We start from the raw sequence: 21,585 nt of genomic DNA, 5'->3' as shown, positions 1-21,585 counted from the left end.
GTTACTAAATAAGGAAGAGCAGCAGGGATCTCTCTTTTGTTCATTAGAAAACAGAGAAGTATGTCTTTTGAATGAGTCAAACATATTATTATGAACTAGTTTTTTTGGATTGCTGTTTATACTTCTGTTACTTTTCAAGAAGGGCACTAAGGCTGTTGTGCAGACTGTCCTCCAAATGAGGCCAAGGTACACAGCTGACTGCTGGTTCTGGTCCGCCAATCTTTACGTGTCACCTGCATGGAGAAAAAGCTTTAAAAGTAGTTTAAAAGTAGGCCTCTATTAAAACATGCATTTTTTCCAAAGTAGTTTTCACCTCTGTGGTTAGGACATTTCACAAAATGGTTGTAGTGTTATTATTACTCCCCTCAAAGCACTGATTTGACCTGAATTTTGGTCTTCCACAACTTGGTAGCATAGCTATTTTTTCACACTGGAATTCATATAAAATTTATAACACATGTTGATACTGCGTGTTCATTTTGTTTAATGCCTTTAAACAGAAGTGACCCTTTGCAGGTTGTTTCAAACTAAAAAAAAAAAGTCTAAAGAGGCATTACCCTGTTGGTTCCATTGTGCCAGCAGCTTCCAATGAGTAGATGTTTTCATGGGTTGCATTAGGAAGCTTCCAAATTGCAGACTGCCAGATATCTTATAGCTGTACAGATATGCAATCTGCAGGCTTGTTTGTTGAAAATTGCTTCATATATACAGTTATCACAATTACCATGTAGAATTATTTTGGTAGTATTATTTCATATTTGTAATATTTTACTGGATGTACTTTTGTATTCTCTGAAAAAATCATACATTAGAATGTAAATATAGAATTTCAAATTAGAAAATGTGTTCTCATGAGAGTTTAGACTAGTTGACGTTTGTATTACTGCACAACAGAGACGATCTATTTGTTTTGTTGCCAGGATATAGCTGTTTTTAAAGTTTTCTCCATAAGAGAGATGTTACAATTTCATTTATTTCTTTCTCTAAAACAGCAGCCAAAACACTGGGAGAGAAACGATGAATCGTGCTTTCCAGTTCTGATTACTGAACACTAAGATCTTTTTTCAGTATGTGCAAGTGTGATGCTTGCAGAATCGAAATTTGGGAATGGTGTCAACCACTCTCTGTTGTGTTATGTGAAACAGAGAGCCCTGGGTGACATTCACTTTGTTTTCGTGGGTCATTACAGAGCTAGAAGTCATGCTCAAACCTTTTCTTGAGGCAAAGTTCAGTGATTTGTAGCCTTGACAGGAGGAAATCTCTTCGTTCTTTTTTAAGTTGAAATGGAAAATGGAGAACTGTGGAGAATGGTATGTACTGTGAGCTGTACATTTTTGGGAACGCAAAGGTTCTAATAGCTGCAACATGTGGAATAATTAATAGTGATCTCATTTCATGCAAGTGAGATGGCTATTGCTTTTCTGAAAATTTTTTGAAGAAAGTGCCTGTACCTTGTATTAGAGGAAACATTGACTCTAGGCATTGCTTCAAATTCAGAAAGCTGTCCAGTCCTCTGTGGCAACAGACTTATCTGCTGGACACATTAGCTGTGCGTGTCCCTGTGGGACATGTCTTTTCAGTCCTAGCAACCTGCAACTTGTTCTCACTTGAATCTCTGGGTAAATACAAATGCACCTACATCTGCATCTGGGAAACGAGAGAAAGAAGAGTATTTCTCTGCATCCACCCAAATCTGATTTTGGTTCAAAACTGTTGCTTGATTTGTGAGTTTGTACTGACTGAATTTCTGTGGGCGGTCATGATTCCACCTATCTAGGAATAACATGGAGTCCCTCCAAGCATCTCAGCTGAGCTTCTTGTCGGCCTAAAAGATCAAGTGGTGCCAACTTCCGTAAAATTTAGCAGATTTTCAAAGTATTACTGTTGGCTCAAACAAAATATTTCAATTCCTCAAGAACATTATAAAAAAAAAAAAGTTGTTACGGGGCTTGAGCCATAGTATCTTTATAAAAGCCTTCTGAGACTGATAATACTTTCACAGAACTATATTTTAGTCTTAATGTAAATGTCTTCTGAAGTATTTTCATTTACAATGCAAATCTGCAGAAATGATTTACTCAAATATATCTTGTAGGGACTAAACAGTAACTGTAGGGTTGCTTTTTTTTTGTATTTTTTCTGCGTTTGTGGATATTTACCGTGCTGATGGTCAAAAGATTCTGAATTTGTTCCCCTGTTGTTCTTGACCAAGAATGATCAGGTCACGTCTGTCTTATTGTCACAAGATATGCAATGGTTATCTTCCTGTTTGCTTTGTTTATAAAATCCTTCGAGGTTCCCTGTTGCAAAATAGTAAGATTTATTCTTTTTAGAATAAAGCCTATTTCACTTTCATTGTAGTTTCTAATTTAGAAGAATGGACACAGTAAAACTGCTTATGTTTGACATATGAAAATGTTATCCAAATTTAATTTCCCATGTATTTCTTAAGTGAGTATCCATCCATTTGTTGCATAACTTCTATCCCTTGACTTTTTCCCCTTTCTTGGTCTTTTGTCTCTGTTACTGTTCTGTTCTGACTCCAAAATTGTTTTCCTTCAGTCTCTCTGTTTCAATACCGCAACATTATGTTAGCATCATAACTTCAAAATCATGCTTTGTTATCAAGTGCTTCTCGTATGAGCAACTTGTGATAGCATGACGTTAAATAAGCTTGACATGCATTGTATTAAGTGACCAGAGGAAAAAATCTTAGACAAAAGATTTGCATAAAATCCACTTTTATGGTATCTTAAAAGTGAAAAAGCACATACTGGAGATACAAATCACTACAATATGACTTCTGAACACACTTTACCAAACAAAACATCCAAAGCAATTGTTTTACAAAAGTCCACATACCTTAGGAATGTTTCTTACATAGAGATTATATTTTGACTCTCTGAACAATGGCAACATTGTGCCTTGCAGGTGATAATTTATTTGGATGAGAGAACTTTGACTTTGAACTATGCAATTTTGTGTTTATTGTTGTTGTTTAGCTTCAGAGAAAACAGAACTCAGGAGTTTCTCTGTATTTTCTGTATATTCTGTATATTTCTGTATCTGTAATAAGCTGAAATGTCTGTGTTTTGAGGGCAACCACCTTTGCTATTAAATGGCCATGAACAATGTATTTATGCTGATTACACAGAGTGTTTGCTGGCAGAAGATTGAGATATTTGGGAAGTGCATCACGAAACCATTTTCAGAGTGAGGGAAAGAATTACAGTTCAGTAGTTGGTATGTATCCCCTGAGGGTTTTTATGGTATGCAGTTGTTTACAGCTTTTATGTGCCTTTTAAAATGTCCAAAATGTCAAAATGTCAACATTAAGCCATTTCATCCTTTGTTCCCATCCATTCTGAAGAAGATATAATCAAGCAGCAAAAACCTATAGTACTGGGGAAAAAAAGAGTAAATTTTGTTATTTCTTACAGAATAGCCCAAGAAAAAATGGAAAGTAATTGCATGAAAAATAATGACCTGTCAGTTATCTCTAATCGTTTATTGTCAGCAGCCTACTCTTTCAAGAAAATACTGTCAAATTTGATGAAAATGGAAGCTGTTGGAATTACTTTCAATTTTCATGGAATATATTCTTTAAAAGAAAAATATTAACTGTTCTCTATCAAAAATTTAGACCACTTTATAGAAAGAATGTAATATTAAAGTTGGAGCAGAATATTAATTTTGTTTGTTTTTGAATCTTTGAGAGAATAAACCAACTTATGGGGAAACATCCATCTGTAAGTACGTACTTGTATACCTAAGTGGACATTAATATCAAATATAAAATTGAAATTACTTCATTAGTATTGTCTCTACAGGGGAGATTTAAGACTATCGGTAAGATTTCAATTAACAACTAACTGGGTTTTTGAAAGTTTCAAGAATATCCAGTCATCAAAACAGACAACATGGTCTGGGTTGTATAAAAGTCTGAGCCAAGTAAGGATTGTACAGGAGAAGAACACCAACCACCCTTTTTTCTTTTTTTTCATGAAGAAGAAAAATAGATGTTGTTTGAAAAAACAAAAATAATAATCCAGGCAGAAGTTAATTGCTCTAACTTGTCAAATTCCATGTTTGAAGACTGGAAGTTTTCAGTGTTCCATGTTTTGAAAAGAATTGAATGCTTTTCCAATGAAATTTCAGATGGAAATTGGGTAGGAAGTTTTCTGTAGTGCAGTGTGTGTATTAAGAAATTTGATTCTTGCACTATAGAGTGTTTGTAGTTCAAGGTCTTTCATTGGTATCGTTTTTAAAACTAATGATACCATTTAAAAATGGTTTAAATTCAGTTAATCAGATCAGACTGGACCAAGCTGGCTGCTTAGCTCTATTCTCTTCTGAAATTTGGTGTTGTGGGGCTGTGTCTGAGGTCACAGTTTTGTCTACTGTATTGAAGTAGAAGTTTTGTCGGTAGAAAAAAAGATTTGATGGGTTTGAGCTTCTATTTTTACATTTAATATTTGCGTAGCGGAACAATATTAAGAAATACAATACTACCTTCAGTAAATAATGTCTTCTATCTTATTTATAGTAGTAAGAAGGGTTAGATAGAAATAAGCAGGCATGTTAGTAGCAGAGAATAAATAAACCTGTTTTTCTAGAAAGGCGTTCTGCAGTGCGAAAGTTGGGCATTTATTTGGTCTTCTGTGGTTTAAGAACAACACTGCAGTAGGATCTTATGCATGAAAACGAATGTGGTGATAGCTGTCTTGTGTTGATGTAATTGTTTTCAAGATGAACGTGTTCCAAACGTGAATCTTCAGTCTCATCCTCTTCACTGTTGTAATGAACATCATCATCGTGGAGGTGGGTCCTGCAGATGCGCTCTGGAGGGACCGTCCTGTGACATTGTGGGAGGAATTTGATTGATTAAAACAACTCATAACTTCTTAATTTAATTTAGAAATGACATTTATTAATATTTGAATATGTTTATCTATATATATATATATTTAAGTAATCATTTAAGACTTTTGGAAGTCATTCTTTCTTAGATTTTCTCTTTGCATTTTCTCATTTGTATCATAGACTTTTTCTGAGAAAAGTATTGCCAAGTTGCATGAAAGCGTGAAACTTTCTGCATAACATACATAAATCCCTTTTACTTGTTTTGAAAGGCAAGTAGAAAGGAATTAAAGAAAATGCCCGACTTCACAGCTGGGACTGACTGAAAAATGCTCAAAAGACTCTTTCAGCTGAAGACTCTTTTCAGTTTTTGTTATTTCTGTTTTTTTTTTTGGTGAACTGTTTGGTCTGTGATTCAAGAGCAGCAAGAAAGAGATGGTAGTTTGCTGTGTGTATCAGATGTGGCTGCCTTGGTGGGAATGTGGCCCAAGCAACATTACAGATTGCTTTTCTAGAGAGAGCTGCTGCTCAGCATCTCTGGGAGCATTTTCAGAAACAGGATGAAGGGTGAAAGAGTAGTTTTCTCCCATTATGTGCAGAAGAAATAGTGCAGTGGAAGACTCAGGATTTAGTTCCTCCTTCAAAATTTACGAGACAAGTTATTTACTAAATGCGAAAAGCTCTGGAAAGAAAGCATGTCTTGTAAAATTTTCACGACATTAAGCTCGCATTTACCTTATTTTATTGTTGTTTAGTCTTAGAAAACGTAGTTTTCTCATTTCTTCAATTCCAAATGGTACAGACTTTAAATCATTGTGATCCAAAAACAACTCCCTCAGAGAGTGGTATGCTCCAAAAAATGATACCGGATCTATTCCATCATCAGTAAGTTTGTTGAAGGACAAGTAGAGATACTCCAAACCTGGCTTCATATGACCAAAGACATATCCTGGAATCCTTTCAATCTGATTTCCTATAAGTATCAGGTGGAGTAAAGATTTTGGCAGGTAGGAGGGAACGTGATACAGCTTATTGTATGAGAGATCAATTGATTCCAGGTTTCTGCATGAAAGGAGAAAGAAAATGGGGCAGAAGCATCATAACGTGCTGCATTATTGATGCTACATTCTGTACAAAATAACGTACAGGAACAAGTAGAGATAGCTTGAACAGAGGAAACGGAGGGAAGTAGTTTGTGATTTAAAAGCACTGAGAATTGCAATTAAAAATTATGCCAGGATATCCATAATAAGCTTGGACATTTACATTCATCTCATTGGCATGGATTTTTAAGTTTTATTCTAGATCCCATCTGAAACTGTAGTGCTTTTTGAGTGGCTGCTTCAGTATCATTCCAGAAGCTGTTAGTAAAGGCATGGTTCTTTTCAGACGAAACTGTGTGTGAATCCAGAAATGAACTGTGGCTTATAGGCTGTGGCAAGGTTTGCTATGTGACTTAGCAAGTAATTGCCCTTGGAAACTGCTTGCGTGCTCCATCTACTTTAAGTAGTGAAACTGTAAGTATTATTGACTTCCATGTGACAGAAGAGTGATTTGGACTGCAGACTTATTCTAGTGAGAATCATTCTTCTGAACTTCAGTTCAGAATGACCCCACTGTTTTTGTAATAAGGCCTACCTAATTACTGAATGTTCAGATGGTTGATGACATGCTCTGCTCGTATTGTGCTCTTGTATGATAGGAATGCATAGTCTTCATTTGTTTACTTCTGCAGTTTTTAATCTAACATGAAATTAAGCTAGCACAACATTTAATTATTTTGAATTACCTCTGAGATAATAATACACTGATTCAAAATTATAATTATATAGAGTATTAGTGGTAATATTCGTTTTTGATTGAATAATTGGAAAAAAAGTATTTACTCTTCTATGTTAATACAGTACAGATTTCAGATGTTAAGATGACTTTGTTTTAAAGTTGACAAAATATTTCCTAGATTATACAATTTGAGGAAAGGAAATTAAGAAAAAAATAGACAATTAGCAAATTGAAAGATAATTTAAAGTTAAAAGTTATGACATATAACTATTAATTTCTGACTCACTCGTAACAGAAAGAAATGAAGTATTTTAAATGTTTTATACTCACTCTTGGTTTATCCAAGCCAAAGGTGCTATTCTGTGTTCTTCTAATTTGTTGTGCTTTAGCACAATGACATTTATTTTTCTTGTATGATTAAAGCAAATTTCTGACACTTCTTCAATTTGATTATTTTCAAGGTATAGCTCCTATAAGTGCATTTAGAAAGAAAATTTGTGAAAGCAAAATATGTTCTTATTTCCCATTGCAAAGTAAAAATGTAGTTGTTAAAGGTCCTTTGTATTACGTGGTAAATCTTTTAATTTGTGGATAAAAAACAAGTAATCTTAAACAGAGTTTGTAGACATAACACAACTTTTGGTAAACAGTAATTTTCAAAGCAGTTGGTTTTCCACATTTGTGAGAACGCAGATTGCTTTGAAAGATGAAACAGAATAGCAGTGCTTTAGTTTGTCTTGCCAGAAGTTGCATGCTTTGTGATGTGGGATTGATGAGATTGATAGGAAGCAGGTAAATATATATGTGTTTCTTCTTCTGGAAAGCCATTAGTGGGAAAAACATTACAAATTTTTACTTTCTTAATATATTTGCTGGGCACCAGTGGGCTTTGAAACTTTTAAATTTAAAGGAAAATTAAAATGTTAATGTTTTACAAAGCTTAGTGCTTTGAGTCTGCAATGTATCAAAACCATGTTTTACAAAACCATAGATTAACTTCCCAATGATGTCTTGTAAAGGAAGATAAACATGTCACAAACCAAAAGTGAGCAACAGCTGAAGTATGTATAGGACCTGAATAAACAGGAACAAACAAAAGAAGTTCAAAGTCTGGCAGGGGAATGGGATGGGAGACTCCTAGAAGAAGAAATTTTTTCATTAAAAATCAAAGGAGGATGAAATTGTTTAGGGAAGAAGTCTTGTTCAGCCCCTCCAGTTCTGGAGGAATTCTGCAAAGGTTTGGAAAAGTGAGACACAGAACAGCCAAAAAATGGAAGAGGATAGTTAGCCATAGGCATCAAAAGAATGGTTTTATTTTCTCTCTCTCTCTGAGTCTATACTCTCTGAGTCTTGGTTCCTTCAGTTTTCCACTATGGAACATGTTTTTCTAGTTTGGTCATTATTCTTGCTGCTATCTCGTGAATAATGTTTTTTCAATAAAACTATATCTATATTAGATTATGACTGTTGCACGAATGAAAAGGCAGAGCTGATGGTTTTCTTAAATGTTCTTGCAGCCATACTATTTTATGAGAGTATATGAGAGAAATTCGGACTTGAGAGACACCTACTGGGATGGAGTCAGTGAATAAATACGTTTCTGTGAAAAAGAATTAGTATATTTCGAAACAAAATCATAAGTTTGGATCAACTTTGTCTGATGATAGTAAAGTAGGGAAAGAAATAACAGTTACTGAAAATGGCTGAAAAAATAAAGCTTGGTGTTTTTTTTTGCTTACCTCAAGTGTGGTGGGAAGACCTTGAGGGATAATCCTAAACTTATTTCTTCCCAGTCGCAAATAAGAGAGACTTGTCAAGGGGTAGAAGGCCAAAGGACTGACGTTTGCTTCACTGAGTTTATTTCCTTCCAATTCCAAGGTGACCAGGTTCTTTAAACCTGAGGAGAAAAGGTTTGAAGTTTTGTTAGTGACTGCCATCTCAATCTACTTAATTTTAGGTTTAAAATTTACCCATCTTAGACATTACAACGATCGCAGTAATGAAAAATCTTAATGCCTTCCTGAAAGGCTTTAAATTCATTATCTCATTGTCATAGAATTGTATTTTTAATTGGTCTGTAGAATTATGAAATTAATAGAGGCTTCTTAATGCAAAAATGAGGTTTTTTAGCTGCAAGAGCTGTGGGTAGTGCTACCCTTTAGGCCTCATTACTTAATACAGCAGATGCTTGCAATGCTGTGTTGGGGCTGAACTTTGTGCAGTCAGTTGCCCAATGATCCCCCTGTCTCTCCTCACTTATGTGACAGTGGGTGCATCACCCTTGCTTACTCATACCTTCCCTTCCCTGCTGGATGCCATTCAACCACTTGCTGCACCAAGTGTTGAGAACTCTTCACAGATTATATACCGTTCCTCCTGAAGGAACAGATCTACAGACCTCCTGTAGATCTCAGACATCCACATGCAGGCCACAGAAGAAAGCACTGATTGCTGTACAAGTACTGATTGGTGTACAAGACACACTATTTCATAAGAGGTTCCTCATCCACAAATAAACCTACTATTGTGTTGTTTGGTTTTGTTTGTTTTTTTACAGAAGCTTTGATCATTTTAAACTACAAGGCTCTTGCAACCCTTTGGCCTACATTTCCTTTCTCAGCTCCAGCATTTATATTGCTCCACAGAGAGCTATGTCACCAAACTATTCCAGTTTCCATGGGGACCCTTTTGGCAGAAGAGGAAAGGGATCAAAAAGTTCAGCTGAAGTTACTGCATGGAGCAGCCCACATTTAGCTTTGCTTAAAATGGTTGTGAGTTGCTCTGATTATGTTGTGGGACACAGAGTGGTCAGATTACGGTTCAGTAGTGGAGGTATCTTCAACACACTCCAAATCAGCCTCTACTTAGTAACCTTAAGTAACTTTGTTGAGTAGTGGTTCCGTAAGAAGGGAAAATGCAATATTTAAAAACTCGGTCATGCCAAACTTTTAGCTTTTATTTTTTGCCTTATGGAAACATGGCACTCTCATTATATCTAATCAGATGCGTTTGTTTGAACAATTTGCTTTCCAAATGTATTTTAATCTTTTCATGCGATCGGAATTATTTTCCTAAATACCTTGCAAGGCGTCTTCATCAATGGCATGGAGCTGGTTGTCATTTATTTTTATTTCTTCCAAAGCTGATGGCAGTTCAGAGGGAATATGTACCAGCATGTTTCCATCCAAATACAAACGCTTCAGCTTTTTCAGGGTCTCAATTAAAAGGATGAGAAAGAGAATACAGGTCATCAAGGTGTAAATTACATAGGTAAGCATATGTTCTGATCACAGTTACCATTTGAAAACTTCTAAGCAGCAGTGCAGTAAGTGTAGTGCTTCTCATGATTGTTTAACATTTAATGCTTGGCTAACATCATTTAAAAATCTCTAGTTATTCCTGATTGCAAGAGAAATTCCTTGAAATAGCCAAGTTTTAACTGTATTGTAAATATACAGTGATTACTTGTTTTAGATCCAGAGAACTAAAACTGGAAAAACTTCAGGTGTTATTCAGCCATAAGATAACAGAAAAGTTGGCTTTCTTACTTTGAATGCATGTGGACTGATGCCAGAAGAGGAAATATTATTTTTACTTAAATCAATCCATTCCAAATTAGGTATCCCATTGAATGCTTCATTGGAGATGGTGGTAATAATGTTTCCTAGGAAAGGATTCAATAATGTAGTTTGGGTTATGAATTGCAGTATGTGTTGAGATGTGTAGTGTTGTACATATAAAAATATAACACCGTTTTATTATGTACAATATTTTTGGATATCCTTATTCAGATTAGTGTTTAAATTCTACTGTAAGCAAATTAGCATATCTTAGCATTTATAATTTATGGCGTTAAGAATCCCAGCTGTCAAGTAATTAATACATTTATATGACAGGAAATTACAATGTATTAATGCTATTGCTGACTGAATTTGAAATAGGTAATATTAATTCGAGAGAACAGTAATGTAAATTCGACCCACTAATTACCTGTAAGGTCCAGACTTGTTAGGTCTGGATCTGAGATAGGTGGTATTTGTGTAAGTTTGGCGTTAATACAGCTTACTGTGGATTCTGAGGTGGAACATGCAGCTGGCAAAGGAGGAGCTTCTATCGGTGGAACAGGAATGGGGAAAGTTTCATCATCTTCATCACTTTCCTCTGCATCTCCTTCTCTTGTTCTTATTCCTTGCCTCTTCTTTATTACTTCTTTTTCAAGTTGCAGCTCTTCCTCTTCAAATAATCTCCTTCTTTCTTCATCCTCCTTTCCATCGGGCTTCTCTTCTTTCTGATGGGCTTTATGCTTCTGTTGATTTTTTTTGCCTTTCTTTTTTCTCCTCTTTTCACCCTTCTTATGAACCTCTTTCTCTTTAATCTCTACCACTTCTGTTCTAAGCAGTTCATCCATTTCAGTTTGAGTACGTGCTGATGACAGCACGTTGGGGTTGTTATCGAGGTTGTTGGGTTCTGGCGAATCACCAGACAATTCAATTATGTCATCCAGTGAAACAATATTTGAATCCAATGAGGAGGCTGACCAGGTAATGAGAATTAAAAAAAAAAAAAAAAACAACAAAACAATCTGTTAAAGTTTCAGTAATTATTCCTTTCATATAGTAAAAAGATGGTAACTGTAGAACGGCAGTATTCTCCTCAGATGATAATCAAAAAGAATGAAAATATGCCCTTCTATTCCTGCTTGACAGAGGAGTCAGTCTGTGCTGAATGATCAAACCAGCTATGCAAAACCTTTTGTAGGTGGGTATGACTCTCTGCATTTCCAGAAAAAAGGGTGAAAATTTGAACCTAGCTTTTCTTACCTTCCTTTTTGAATTAGTATACCTATTTATTTATTTACTTATTTTATGTTGGTTCTAAAGAGGTAAAAATAAAATTTGCCGGGAATGACAGAAAGGGAATTTGAATGAAACTCAAAAAGGCTACAGCTGGTTCTCCTGTGCAAGGGCCTGCCAAGGGTAGAGATGGATGTAGATGTAGAGCTAACAAGGGAAATGTATTAACTCAATTAGCAGAGGTTTTACTTGCCCAACAGGGCAATTCCAGTAAGGAGAGATTAATTGTTTCAAATAACTTCTTGTTCTTCAGTTAATTTCTGTCCTGTCTCAGTGCATTTCTATGTGTGTGTGTTACACAGGTACACAGAAAAAGAGGCTAAATATTTTTACAGTAAGAGAAGGTTAGGTATTGGGAATGGGAAAAAGAAATCACATTGTCTCCTCTATTTTTCATTTAAAAAAAAAAATGCTTTTGTATAATTTCTTCAATGAAGCACAAGTGTGATTGTAGTCCTATTGTTTCTCTTAACTTTCCTCTCTGAAGTCAGCTAGGTGCATGTTTTTTTACACTTTCAACAAATGTTTACCAGACTTTATATTCATGAGTGCTAGTAGTTAATTATCAATCCTTTCTAAGTGAAAATGGGATATAAAATGGAACCAGATGTTTTCTTTCTTGATGTATTTACCAAATTTTTATACAGGAGAAGAAAAGCAGAAAAGGGGGAAAAATAGAAATACAATGATCTTCTTCACATATTCTCTAAAAATTAAAACAAACTCACCTAGAGCTGCTCTTACACTTAATTCAGGGCTTTTTTTTCTCTGCAGAAATATTATGTGTACCGGGTAATCCTTGATATTATTAAGTGTATATTTTATGTAAGGTTTTTCTTGAGGTATTTTTAAAACAGTAAAAATATGTACTATACCAGTATCAGAACAAACTGGGCAGCATTCTCCTGCAGGTATGATGGTCTGGGGACATTTCAGCGGGTGGCACATGGTTGTATCACAGATCACTTCTCCTTTTGAACAGAGACATGTAATGCAGGGCTTGGGAGACCAGACGGCTTTATCGAACATTATCATCCCATTAGCTGTGCACTGCCCCTTCTTTCCTATGAGAGACAGAAAAAATGGAGTTAAATAGCTTAAACAGAATTACAAACAACAGTGTTTTATATTTAAAACTTTGCAAAAAAGCACTGCTATTTTGTTCACATCTTGAAAACACGTGAAATACCCCCTATTCTAAGTATCTCATGCTTATCCCTTGGTTTTCTTGACTTGTCTTTTCTTGTCTTCGGCTCATTAGCAGTCTCTAATCTCTCCTTGATTCTTGGCCGTTCAGCTGTGCAGGCAGCCAAGGGGGAGAAACACGATTAAGGTGTGTGCAGCTGTGACCTGCTTACAGCTTCCTGTCAGCAGAGTGCAGGCTTTCTGTCCCTCTATCTGCTCCCCCTCAGTTGCCATAATAGTTCATTTCCTTCTCTTTCTGGCCAGCTGATGAAGAGCCCTACCAGCTTTGTCTTCTGAAAAAGCTTTTGAATTCAACTTCAGAGATATCCTTAGAACAGGAAAATTAGATCTAAGTGGTGAATGTCTGAGAGTCTTGTGCATGGCAGCTCCTCTTTCCTCCCCATCCTTAGAAATGGAAAGCAGAAAGCACAGACTTCAATGAAAGCTGTGCATAGATTGAGTGGAGAAAGAAGCAAAAGTTCTATTCGTTACAGTGATATTAAAACAAATCATGCAGATCTTGAGAATAACTTTTTCCAGATCTCCTTTTGTTTATCTCTTGTGCGAGTGACAGACCTGCTGATGTCTTGTACACTGAATGAGAAAGCTTTCTTAAGGCTCTGTGGAACCAGGAGGATGTCAGTATTCACTGTGTAGTGACTGTTCACAGGCTTAATGCCAGTAAAGTCTATTCTGTAACAGGTTGTAAGATGGCAAGCATCATCTCTCCTTGTACCTTCCTTTGTCTGAAAAAAAACACCCACCTCTTTGCTTAGAAAATAGCCAGGTTTGTGCAACTTCTTGTACTCATAAGTACTTTCTCCAAAGATTCTGAATGTGAACCTAATGAAAAAGAGATTTCCTTGGAGTACTAGTTGAATATTCCAGGAAGAAATGTATATAAAGATTGCAAGCTACACTCATATATTCAGTAGGCAAATTGTTCAGGGAGCGTGAAGACTTAGGAAGGAAACTGCTTCAGGTCTCTCTCTTTCCTTCCAGTGGTGGAATCTACCTCAGCAAATATTTCCCTAGGCAGCTGTCATCCAGACTCCAGGATAAACACTGTGCTTTAGCATGACGTTTTTGTTGTGGGATTTTTTTTTTTTTCCTTTTAAGCGAGGAAAGGCCAAGACAGAGATTCTTTATCCCATGCGGTTCCTTTGCTATTAGCAAGCATGCTTCTGAACCTAGTGAGAAACTCTACTGAACGCATCTTCCTTTTCTCTGCCTAATTAATGAAATAATGTATTGCTGAGGGGTTCATTTCAGGCTGAAGTTTCTTTGCACTTTCCTGTGTACAAAGAGAAAATTTCCTCTTTGTTTAGAGATGGTTTGACTTTCTCCTTCAGCCAGTGTAAATATTTTCCAATACAGTGGAAAATTTTTATCTCAGCTGAGTTCACATGCGAGAGGCTTGTCTATCCTTTGAGATAGACAGTGTTTCTGTAAGGGTTGTGTGCAAGATTAGTTGCCCCACTATCTGCCCTGGTCCATGCTTGGTTGTACAGTTGTAAAGGGAGAGCATTCAGGACTGTCCGTAACCATCCTATAGATTTGATTCAAATAAAAGCCTGAAATATCTCTGACACTAATATTTAACTCAAAATCCATCATTTTGTGAAATCCTTAAAGGCATTTCAGGTTTCAACTTCATAATAAAGGTATTCCTGTGGGATATGAACTTGTCTTCTAGGATAACAGCCATCAGATTCATTCTGTGATTGGCTGATAGAAAGGGGGAGGAATTAAAAATTTCCATTTGTGATTTTCGAAGGGCCGATCAGCCCAAGCTGTGTATGTATGGTTTCTGCTGCATAAAGTTCTACTCTCATTAACTCAAGCCATGTTAACTGAAGGAGGAGGATATGAGTTAGCTCAGGGCAGATGTTACTTGGCTGTAAGTCCCTGTCACTGTTTGCTGCATCCTGTCTTCTGTTTTTTATGTGCTTGCCAATAAGCCACTATTTTTGTTTGAAATAATCTGCAAAGGAAACATATGCCTTTGGAATTCACATATGAGAGGGAGTAAAGACTGGGTTGAGATTCCCCTTAAACTTCCTATCCATTGAGTAACCTCAGTAAAGTAGCAAGCGTAGGAAGAGGTGAGATTTATGAGATGTTAGGAATAATGACACAGTGTACCTTTGATTCTGCTCTACTTAATAGGGAAACCATAGTCCATGGCGGGCAAACAACTGAATTGTTTTATGTTGTGGTGAACTGTTTGATTTGAGTTTGTGTGATTTTTATAGGGAGGAAAGAGAGATGTCCAGTTGCCGTGAAACCTCTATTTAAGCTGCTAATTTTCAGCCCGCAAATTGTATTTGTAAATTGTTTCTTTTTTTCAGGCTACTAACAGCAGATTAAGTAGCTAGAAGAGTGAAAATTCGGTTCTGGGTTTTGGATTGCATTTTTTTTCTGTTTTGACACATGATTAATAGTAGTGTTCTATTATTTAATAGGCTCTGTTTTTTCCAAATCTGACATTAACTTGCAAAAATCTTGAACTTTAAAAGCTAGACTGAAAAATACCTTGTGGTTGAAGTCTTTGGCATGTAAGCACAAGACTTTTAACCTTTGGAAACATGGTGTAAATCCAGCACGAGGTTCCAAATAAAATGAGTTCAGTGGTTTTAGCTCAGCTTTTGGATGGGAGTCCACATAGAGGGAAAGAAACGAGGAGGTGGCGGGGGAGGGACCATGCATTATTTCAGCATGACTGATGGTCTCTGATAGACTGGAATATCTTACATAAAGAGTATGCTATTTATGCGGTATTTTCCTCTGTTTAATTTTAAAATATATTTTTAATTAAACAGTTTATGTGAGTGGTATTTTAGTATGTGTTAAAATATTACAGTCAAGAGTTTTTCTAGTTTCCCAATTAAAACTCCTTATTTAAAAATAAGTTATTTGAAATGGGAACCTCCTCTAGGGCTCCTGCTTTAGCAGAGGAGTTGGACTGGATGATCTCCAGAGGTCCCATCCAACCCTACAGTTCTGTGATTGACCCAGTGCTCGTGCCTCAAGTGATGCACTAAAAAGCATTTTGCCTATAGAAATAGATTATTATTTTATGGAGAAAAGAGGTAACTGGGGCTTTCTTGTTTTGCTCATGAAATTGCATATGATATTTTTATTTCATTTGTGATCTTTCAGTGCTTTCAGGAATAGAAGTTTTTACACCTTTATATCACTCATGAGCTGTTAGTGGACGTGACCCTGTACTGGTGTTTCACAGTACCTCAGTGTCTCCTCTTCAGCCTTTGAACTTCTTGCTACGGAAATAAATGAGGCACTGTCATATCTCCATGATTAGTTAATTGGTTAGAAACTGGATTTTCAACATGGAAACGTAGTATTCAGTTCTTCAGAATACATCTGATTTTTAGATTCTTGTCGAATCTTAATTTCCCATTTGTAACATTGAGGTTGCAAACATTGTAGAGCAAGACTTCTCTCTTCCCTTACTGCATCAAAGATCAAAAAGATATTTAACAACTCTCTGTTTTCAAACTCTTGCTACTCCTGCATTCTTTGAGGAGTCTGTAGAGTGTCATGCTACAATTACTGAGGTAGGTTTTAGTAAAGACCAATGAAACTGCGACTGTTTTGGTCTTTTTTAAGACATAAAGTTCTCATGCAGCTATTACTGTTATTGCTTTATTTACAAAGCCAATAATTATTCCCAAACTATTGCACATAGGTGTTGTTTTTCAAGCATGACAAAAATTTAAGAGCTTAACACTTGTGTTATTGGTGTTAGGGCCTAAGTGAAATGTTGTTAATTGACTTAGGAGGTGAGCAGGGAGTTCTTCAAAATGGCCTTCAATCCTCCTACACATTTGAAGTTGTGAGAATATTATTCCAGCTAAATTTTTATTATATGTAATGGAGCAAGAGTGCAGAAAATGTTACTGTTATGTGGATAAGCAGGCTTTTCTATAAAGATTAAGCATAGGAGATTAAAAAGCTTCATATGCTAAACACAAAATTACTATAAAAGGCAATAAAATTAGGTCAGAAGAGGTAACCAGGTCTTACTTCAGTGTGTGTTGCAAGTAGAGCTGAAGTAAAGCTTTAAGGAGTTTAACCTGAAAACAAGAGAAATTTAGCCCAATCCAAGCAGCAGAAGTTCAACTCTTACCTGGTAAGACACTGTAACTAGATTCGTGTCCACCCAAACCTATGAGAGAGTCAAATACTCCCACAACACCATCATCAATGTTAATGAGAGGTATGCTGGGTGCCGCAGGAGCTGCAAGCTTCATCCTCGGCTGTCTGAGGAGCCGGCGCCCTGCGTAGGAGCTCCTCCTCAGCCCTCTGTGCCTCATTCTTCTCCTTTGCCTCCTAAGGGCTGCACTTGTTTCATTTTGTGACAAATCAATACACAGTGAAACAAGCAGGAAATAATAGATGAATGATGAGACCTGCATGTTTCTGTGTGGCTTGGAAAGAGTCCTGGAATGGGAAAAAAGTAGACAATTAGATATCTGGAGAGCTTTATGAAGATGTCAGAAAGATGGTGTACTACTTAAAGCAAGAGGAGCAACGTATGGTACATCCATATAACCAAGTTTCCTCTTGGAAACAAATTGTCCTGAGACCTCATTTAAGCAATTTAACCTTTGTGTTCTCTGTGCTTGTGCGCAACACTCAAATTCATGTAACTGGACAGAGAGATAATTTATCAGCTGACTGCTGAATGAGTCAAGCTGAGCATAAAAGTGTATCTTTTTCAATCAATATTAATCAATAATCTAAAAAGATGGTAGCTATGCATTTGGGGGTTGCAGTTGTGGAGGTACTTCAGATGCACGGAGCCAGCAGGCATTTCTAGTTTAGCAATTGTTGCTGCTTCCAGCAAGAGAGTTCCTGAGAGCTATAAATTTTCTGCTTTATTTTGGTTGTTAATATTTCCTTCATGTTGTTGAAACTTCTGAAAGCTGTTATTAATTGTATGTAGTCTAAAAATGATGATCCACACTGGGTTGTGTTCTGCATTTGCTTTCCAAGAAATTGAGAATGACTGCATATCTGGAGCCTCATTGCATTCCACTACTTGCACTACAGGAACTGTAACCAATAGGTGGCATTCCAGAGCAGAGCGGTCAGGGCACAGCAGAATGCGGAATGGGAGCAACATGAAGCATGGCTGTACCACTGTGGCAGCGGGCCTGTGCATACCCAGAGCTAATACTGATTATTATAGCATTATTTTTTCAGCAAGGAAACTCTTGTCCTGTGACCTCTGTAACTGAGACTAAAGACACGAGTGTTCTTGTAATGCTGAGAGTTAACGATTGCTGATGAGAATTGGAGATTTGGAGCACCTGGTCAGTGTGTCTCAGACACAGCTTACAGCATGTCCATGGTTTTAGTCTAAGGAACTCTAAAGGGGATTCAAAATGGCTTTTTCTTAATGTTTGTCAGCCTAGCTTTATGTGGAGCTTTTCCCCTTGGAGATACTCATATTGCTTAAAGGCTAGATAGAAATGCAAGCAGAAACTGTGGTTCTGCCTGAATAAAAGTTTTGTTGTTGTTGTTGTTGTATGTTTTTACGCCCTTTGATATTTTCTGCTTTATATAATGGGTTAAGGTCTTGGGACAAGTTTCCTAATTTTTTCTATTACATAAGGCATATTGGGATTTTGTGCTTTTGATGCTTTCCATGGCATAATTCTCATATTCTGTTTTTAAACAGGAAGTTGGCAGTAGATAAGCTTATAAACAGCACGGTTTTACTCCTTCCCAGTACTATAGTTTTTATGTTCAACTAATTTAATTTTTAAGTATTATGGCAAATATATATTTATTTGCAGATTTCTATTAAACTAAGCCAATACTCCCATATTAAGAGAACTTGAGATGGAGGTGTATCACAAATTCCTATAAAGTCCCTGCAAGAGAAACAACCCGGGCTGTATAGTACTCAGTTCTCTTTCTACCCACCAGAAGTCCGTTCTTCCAAAACGCTAGATAGGCTCTATCCCAACTTTTCCTTTAAAGAAATGACTGTTAGCTAACATTTCAAATAGATGCAGAAGCCTGCGCTGTGCATTGGTAATCTCTGTTCTTTTTCAGAAAGTGCTTGCCTCTTAGCACCTAGTCTTGCAGGACAAATGGCCTAATGGCTTTGATTTCTAACTTTCTTGCATGGTAATGACTGACTATAAAACCACGCAGTAAACTTCTGTTCTGTGTGTTTGACTTGAAAGCAGAAGGAGTCTTCGGGGAAAACTGAATACACAAAGAAAAACCTTGAACATCTGTATTCATTCTGTTGAGTTAGTGACATCTCAATTATGGTGACATTTTATACTACACTTTATAATAACACCATAGCTATGTAGTTGCAATGTTGGTACATGACATTTGTGCATTTTAATGTTCAACCATTTCTTCTTGTGACCAGAGTTATATAGCAACGTGACTGAAATACTTTTCCATTCTCAATACAGGTATTTTTGCATCTCAGTATTTTTGCTGTTAACCTCAATAATAAAACTGAAGTGCAGGCAGTTTTCATAAAATACTAGAATTACAAATTTACAAAGGAAAAAACAGACACCCTTCCCCCCCTTCCGCCCAAGGGATGTCTTTCAGGTCAGCCCTGTTCACATGAGTCCACATGCTGTATTTTCATAGCAGCTCTTCAGTAGTGAACACTCAGTGCTACTCCTTAAGGCCAGAGGGTGTTCCTCACACACAAAATACTGAAATATGTCTTTGTTTCTTACACTGACTTATCAAATAAGTGTTGTCTCACATTTTCAGGCCCAAATTTTGAATGTCATACAAGAAAAAGGCCTTAAGTGTGCTGGGCTTTGTACACCCATGAGTAGAATTCTCAGATTTCAGGAAGTTACACTTAGTTGAGCGCCAGACAACTTCTAATTTGGGGAAAATTCAGCCTATTCAACTTATAAGGCTTTTGCAATAAAAAGATTAGGCTCCGAAATAGAATTATAGATGGCTGATAAATGGAACTTGCTATATTATTTTGTTGCCAGACACACTCAGTATGGCTACACCTTTCTGATTTTACCCATGAATATTTAGATCATGCATGCTATGTGCAAGCATTCTTAAAACCTTTATCATGTAACACGTTCAGGAGTTTGTAACTTTCAGAATGTTTATCTTCAGTAAGTTCAGTAACGGTTATTTTGCTGCCATGGTAATGGAAAGGGTTAATTTTTAAAACAGCAATCCTTCAGAAACACCAGAATATCAGGATTTATTCAGTAATCTTCCTTTATCTAGTCAGTCTATATTCAATTGCCTTTCTCAGTTGTCCTGGTCATTTCTCATGATACACAGGAGTTAAAGTGGTTTACCAAGGCTTTCCACGCTCTCCTCTTTAAATTGCTTGCATAGAAATGAGTTACGTTTAGCCATACCAGCAGAACTAATGGCACTTTCAGTTAGTTTAAGCTCGAAGTGTATGGCACGCATTCACACCAAACAGAAAGCAGATCAACGGGTATTGCATAGTTTATCTAGAAAAGCATTCATGTTCAGTATTGCCAAATATAGCTAGTATTATTTCATACATATTTGCAAAGTTAACAAGTAGTTTAAGCCATTCAACGCCACGCTTTAAGCAGTAATTTAAAACGTAAAACATTTTACCTTGTAATCTAACCTAACAGCAGAATCTGCTTGGTGTCATTTAGTCTCCAGTTGCAAATGAAATAAAATCACACTGATATCTTTAAAACAAACAGAGGAACAGTAGGGGTTGTTGAAACACGTTAGATGATTCCTTAGTTAAGTCTGAAATCGCTTCGTTCCCTGGGGACAAAGCGCTGCTCTGCTCTGTGTGCAGAGAATCGGCTGGAACTGTTACTCGGGGAGCTGAAAACCTCCGTTAAGAGAAAGGAAAAGCAGCACAATGTGTTCGGTCCGTAGGCTGACAAGGCACAGCTGGAAATTCTCCCCCACTACTTACAGTTGCATAAGGAACAAGAAAATTGAGTGTTTTCAAAAGAAAAAATGTGCGTTCGGTTCTGTTTTTATGTGCTTAGAAAAATAGTTTCCGGGTGGTGCAATTTTAGTGCAGCTTTACTGATTTGCAGAGATAACATGTATTTTGGCAAGCATAAACTTAATGCAAAAACATTTATTAAAAATAAAGCATTTTTCCTAAATTCTTTTTTTCTTAATCCTCTCCTGCAGTGTGTAGCCTATAATCTATCAGAACCGAAGCTTTATATTGAAATCTTAGCATGGAAATGTTTTCTTTTGTCCATTTACAGCAATGATTTCACCATAAGTTGTAGCTTATGCATGGAAAATAGAGTCACTTAAGCATTTTCCCTTCATTTTTTGTAAGGGTAATTACATCCTGAAACACGATACGGAGGCACAGCAATCCAGAAGTAATCCAAATATGAGAGCTGAGCGTGGGGGAAGGGAGGGGAAAAAACGGTACGTTACCACAGGTCCTTTGTGTGCCAGCAGAGCCCTTTCCTTCATCCTCAGACAGAGCTGCTGCAGTGTGCCATTCTTCGAGGAGATGAGAGTCTGCTCAGCTCCAGAAATGACAAACGTACCTGCTGGATGAAGTTGGGCGTCTGAATCCTTCCGACGTTAACGATTTGTTGTTTGCTTGAATTCACACTCTGAGGAATGCTCAGACAGATAGTCACAGAATGGTACAGCCATGGCGTTAACCATAATTGTTAGCCTGTGCGTGGAGGAAAGATGTTGGGGTAATGCATTGTCTCTTGAAATAGTTATTTGGTGTCCGGCGTGCTTTGCTCTGCAAAGTCAGAAGTAGAAATAACAAACTTTTGTGGTTTAGCTGCAGCTGCTTAAGAAGAATGGAGATGGTTATACTTAACGAATGGGACTAGAATCTGAAATGAGATAGCTGGGCTCAGTTCCTGTGTTAAAA

General features: G+C 36.7%; 2 protein-coding genes across 6 annotated transcripts in view; one reads left to right on the top strand and one right to left on the bottom strand.

Annotated features, from left to right (window-relative positions):
* The window catches only part of CENPP (centromere protein P), a 121,927-nt gene that overhangs the window by 81,899 nt on the left and 18,443 nt on the right, over positions 1-21,585 (top strand). The gene's annotated exons all lie outside the window — the stretch shown is intronic.
* ECM2 (extracellular matrix protein 2) lies at positions 2,725-21,516 on the bottom strand. Of its 4 annotated transcripts, XM_010718392.4 has the most exons (11): positions 20,319-20,597; positions 16,831-17,144; positions 12,371-12,559; positions 10,633-11,175; positions 10,191-10,306; positions 9,722-9,857; positions 8,382-8,539; positions 6,973-7,112; positions 5,596-5,922; positions 4,605-4,855; positions 2,725-3,402 (listed from the first exon to the last, which is right to left on the bottom strand). In XM_010718392.4, exons 2-10 carry the CDS (start codon positions 17,117-17,119, stop codon positions 4,648-4,650), a joined length of 2,106 nt encoding a protein of 701 aa, XP_010716694.1. In that variant the 5' UTR covers positions 17,120-17,144; positions 20,319-20,597; the 3' UTR covers positions 2,725-3,402; positions 4,605-4,647. The 4 variants fall into 4 exon arrangements, with proteins under 4 accessions (XP_010716694.1, XP_010716693.1, XP_010716692.1 ...); XM_010718391.4 differs by lacking the exon at positions 20,319-20,597 and adding an exon at positions 21,126-21,516 and having other exon boundaries at positions 2,725-4,855; XM_010718390.4 differs by lacking the exon at positions 20,319-20,597 and adding an exon at positions 21,242-21,516 and having other exon boundaries at positions 2,725-4,855.

The sequence above is a fragment of the Meleagris gallopavo genome, chromosome 14, assembly GCF_905368555.1.
Source record: "Meleagris gallopavo chromosome 14, MGAL_WU_HG_1.1, whole genome shotgun sequence".
Lineage (NCBI taxonomy): Eukaryota > Metazoa > Chordata > Aves > Galliformes > Phasianidae > Meleagris > Meleagris gallopavo.
This window is presented reverse-complemented; position numbering and strand designations above follow the sequence as displayed.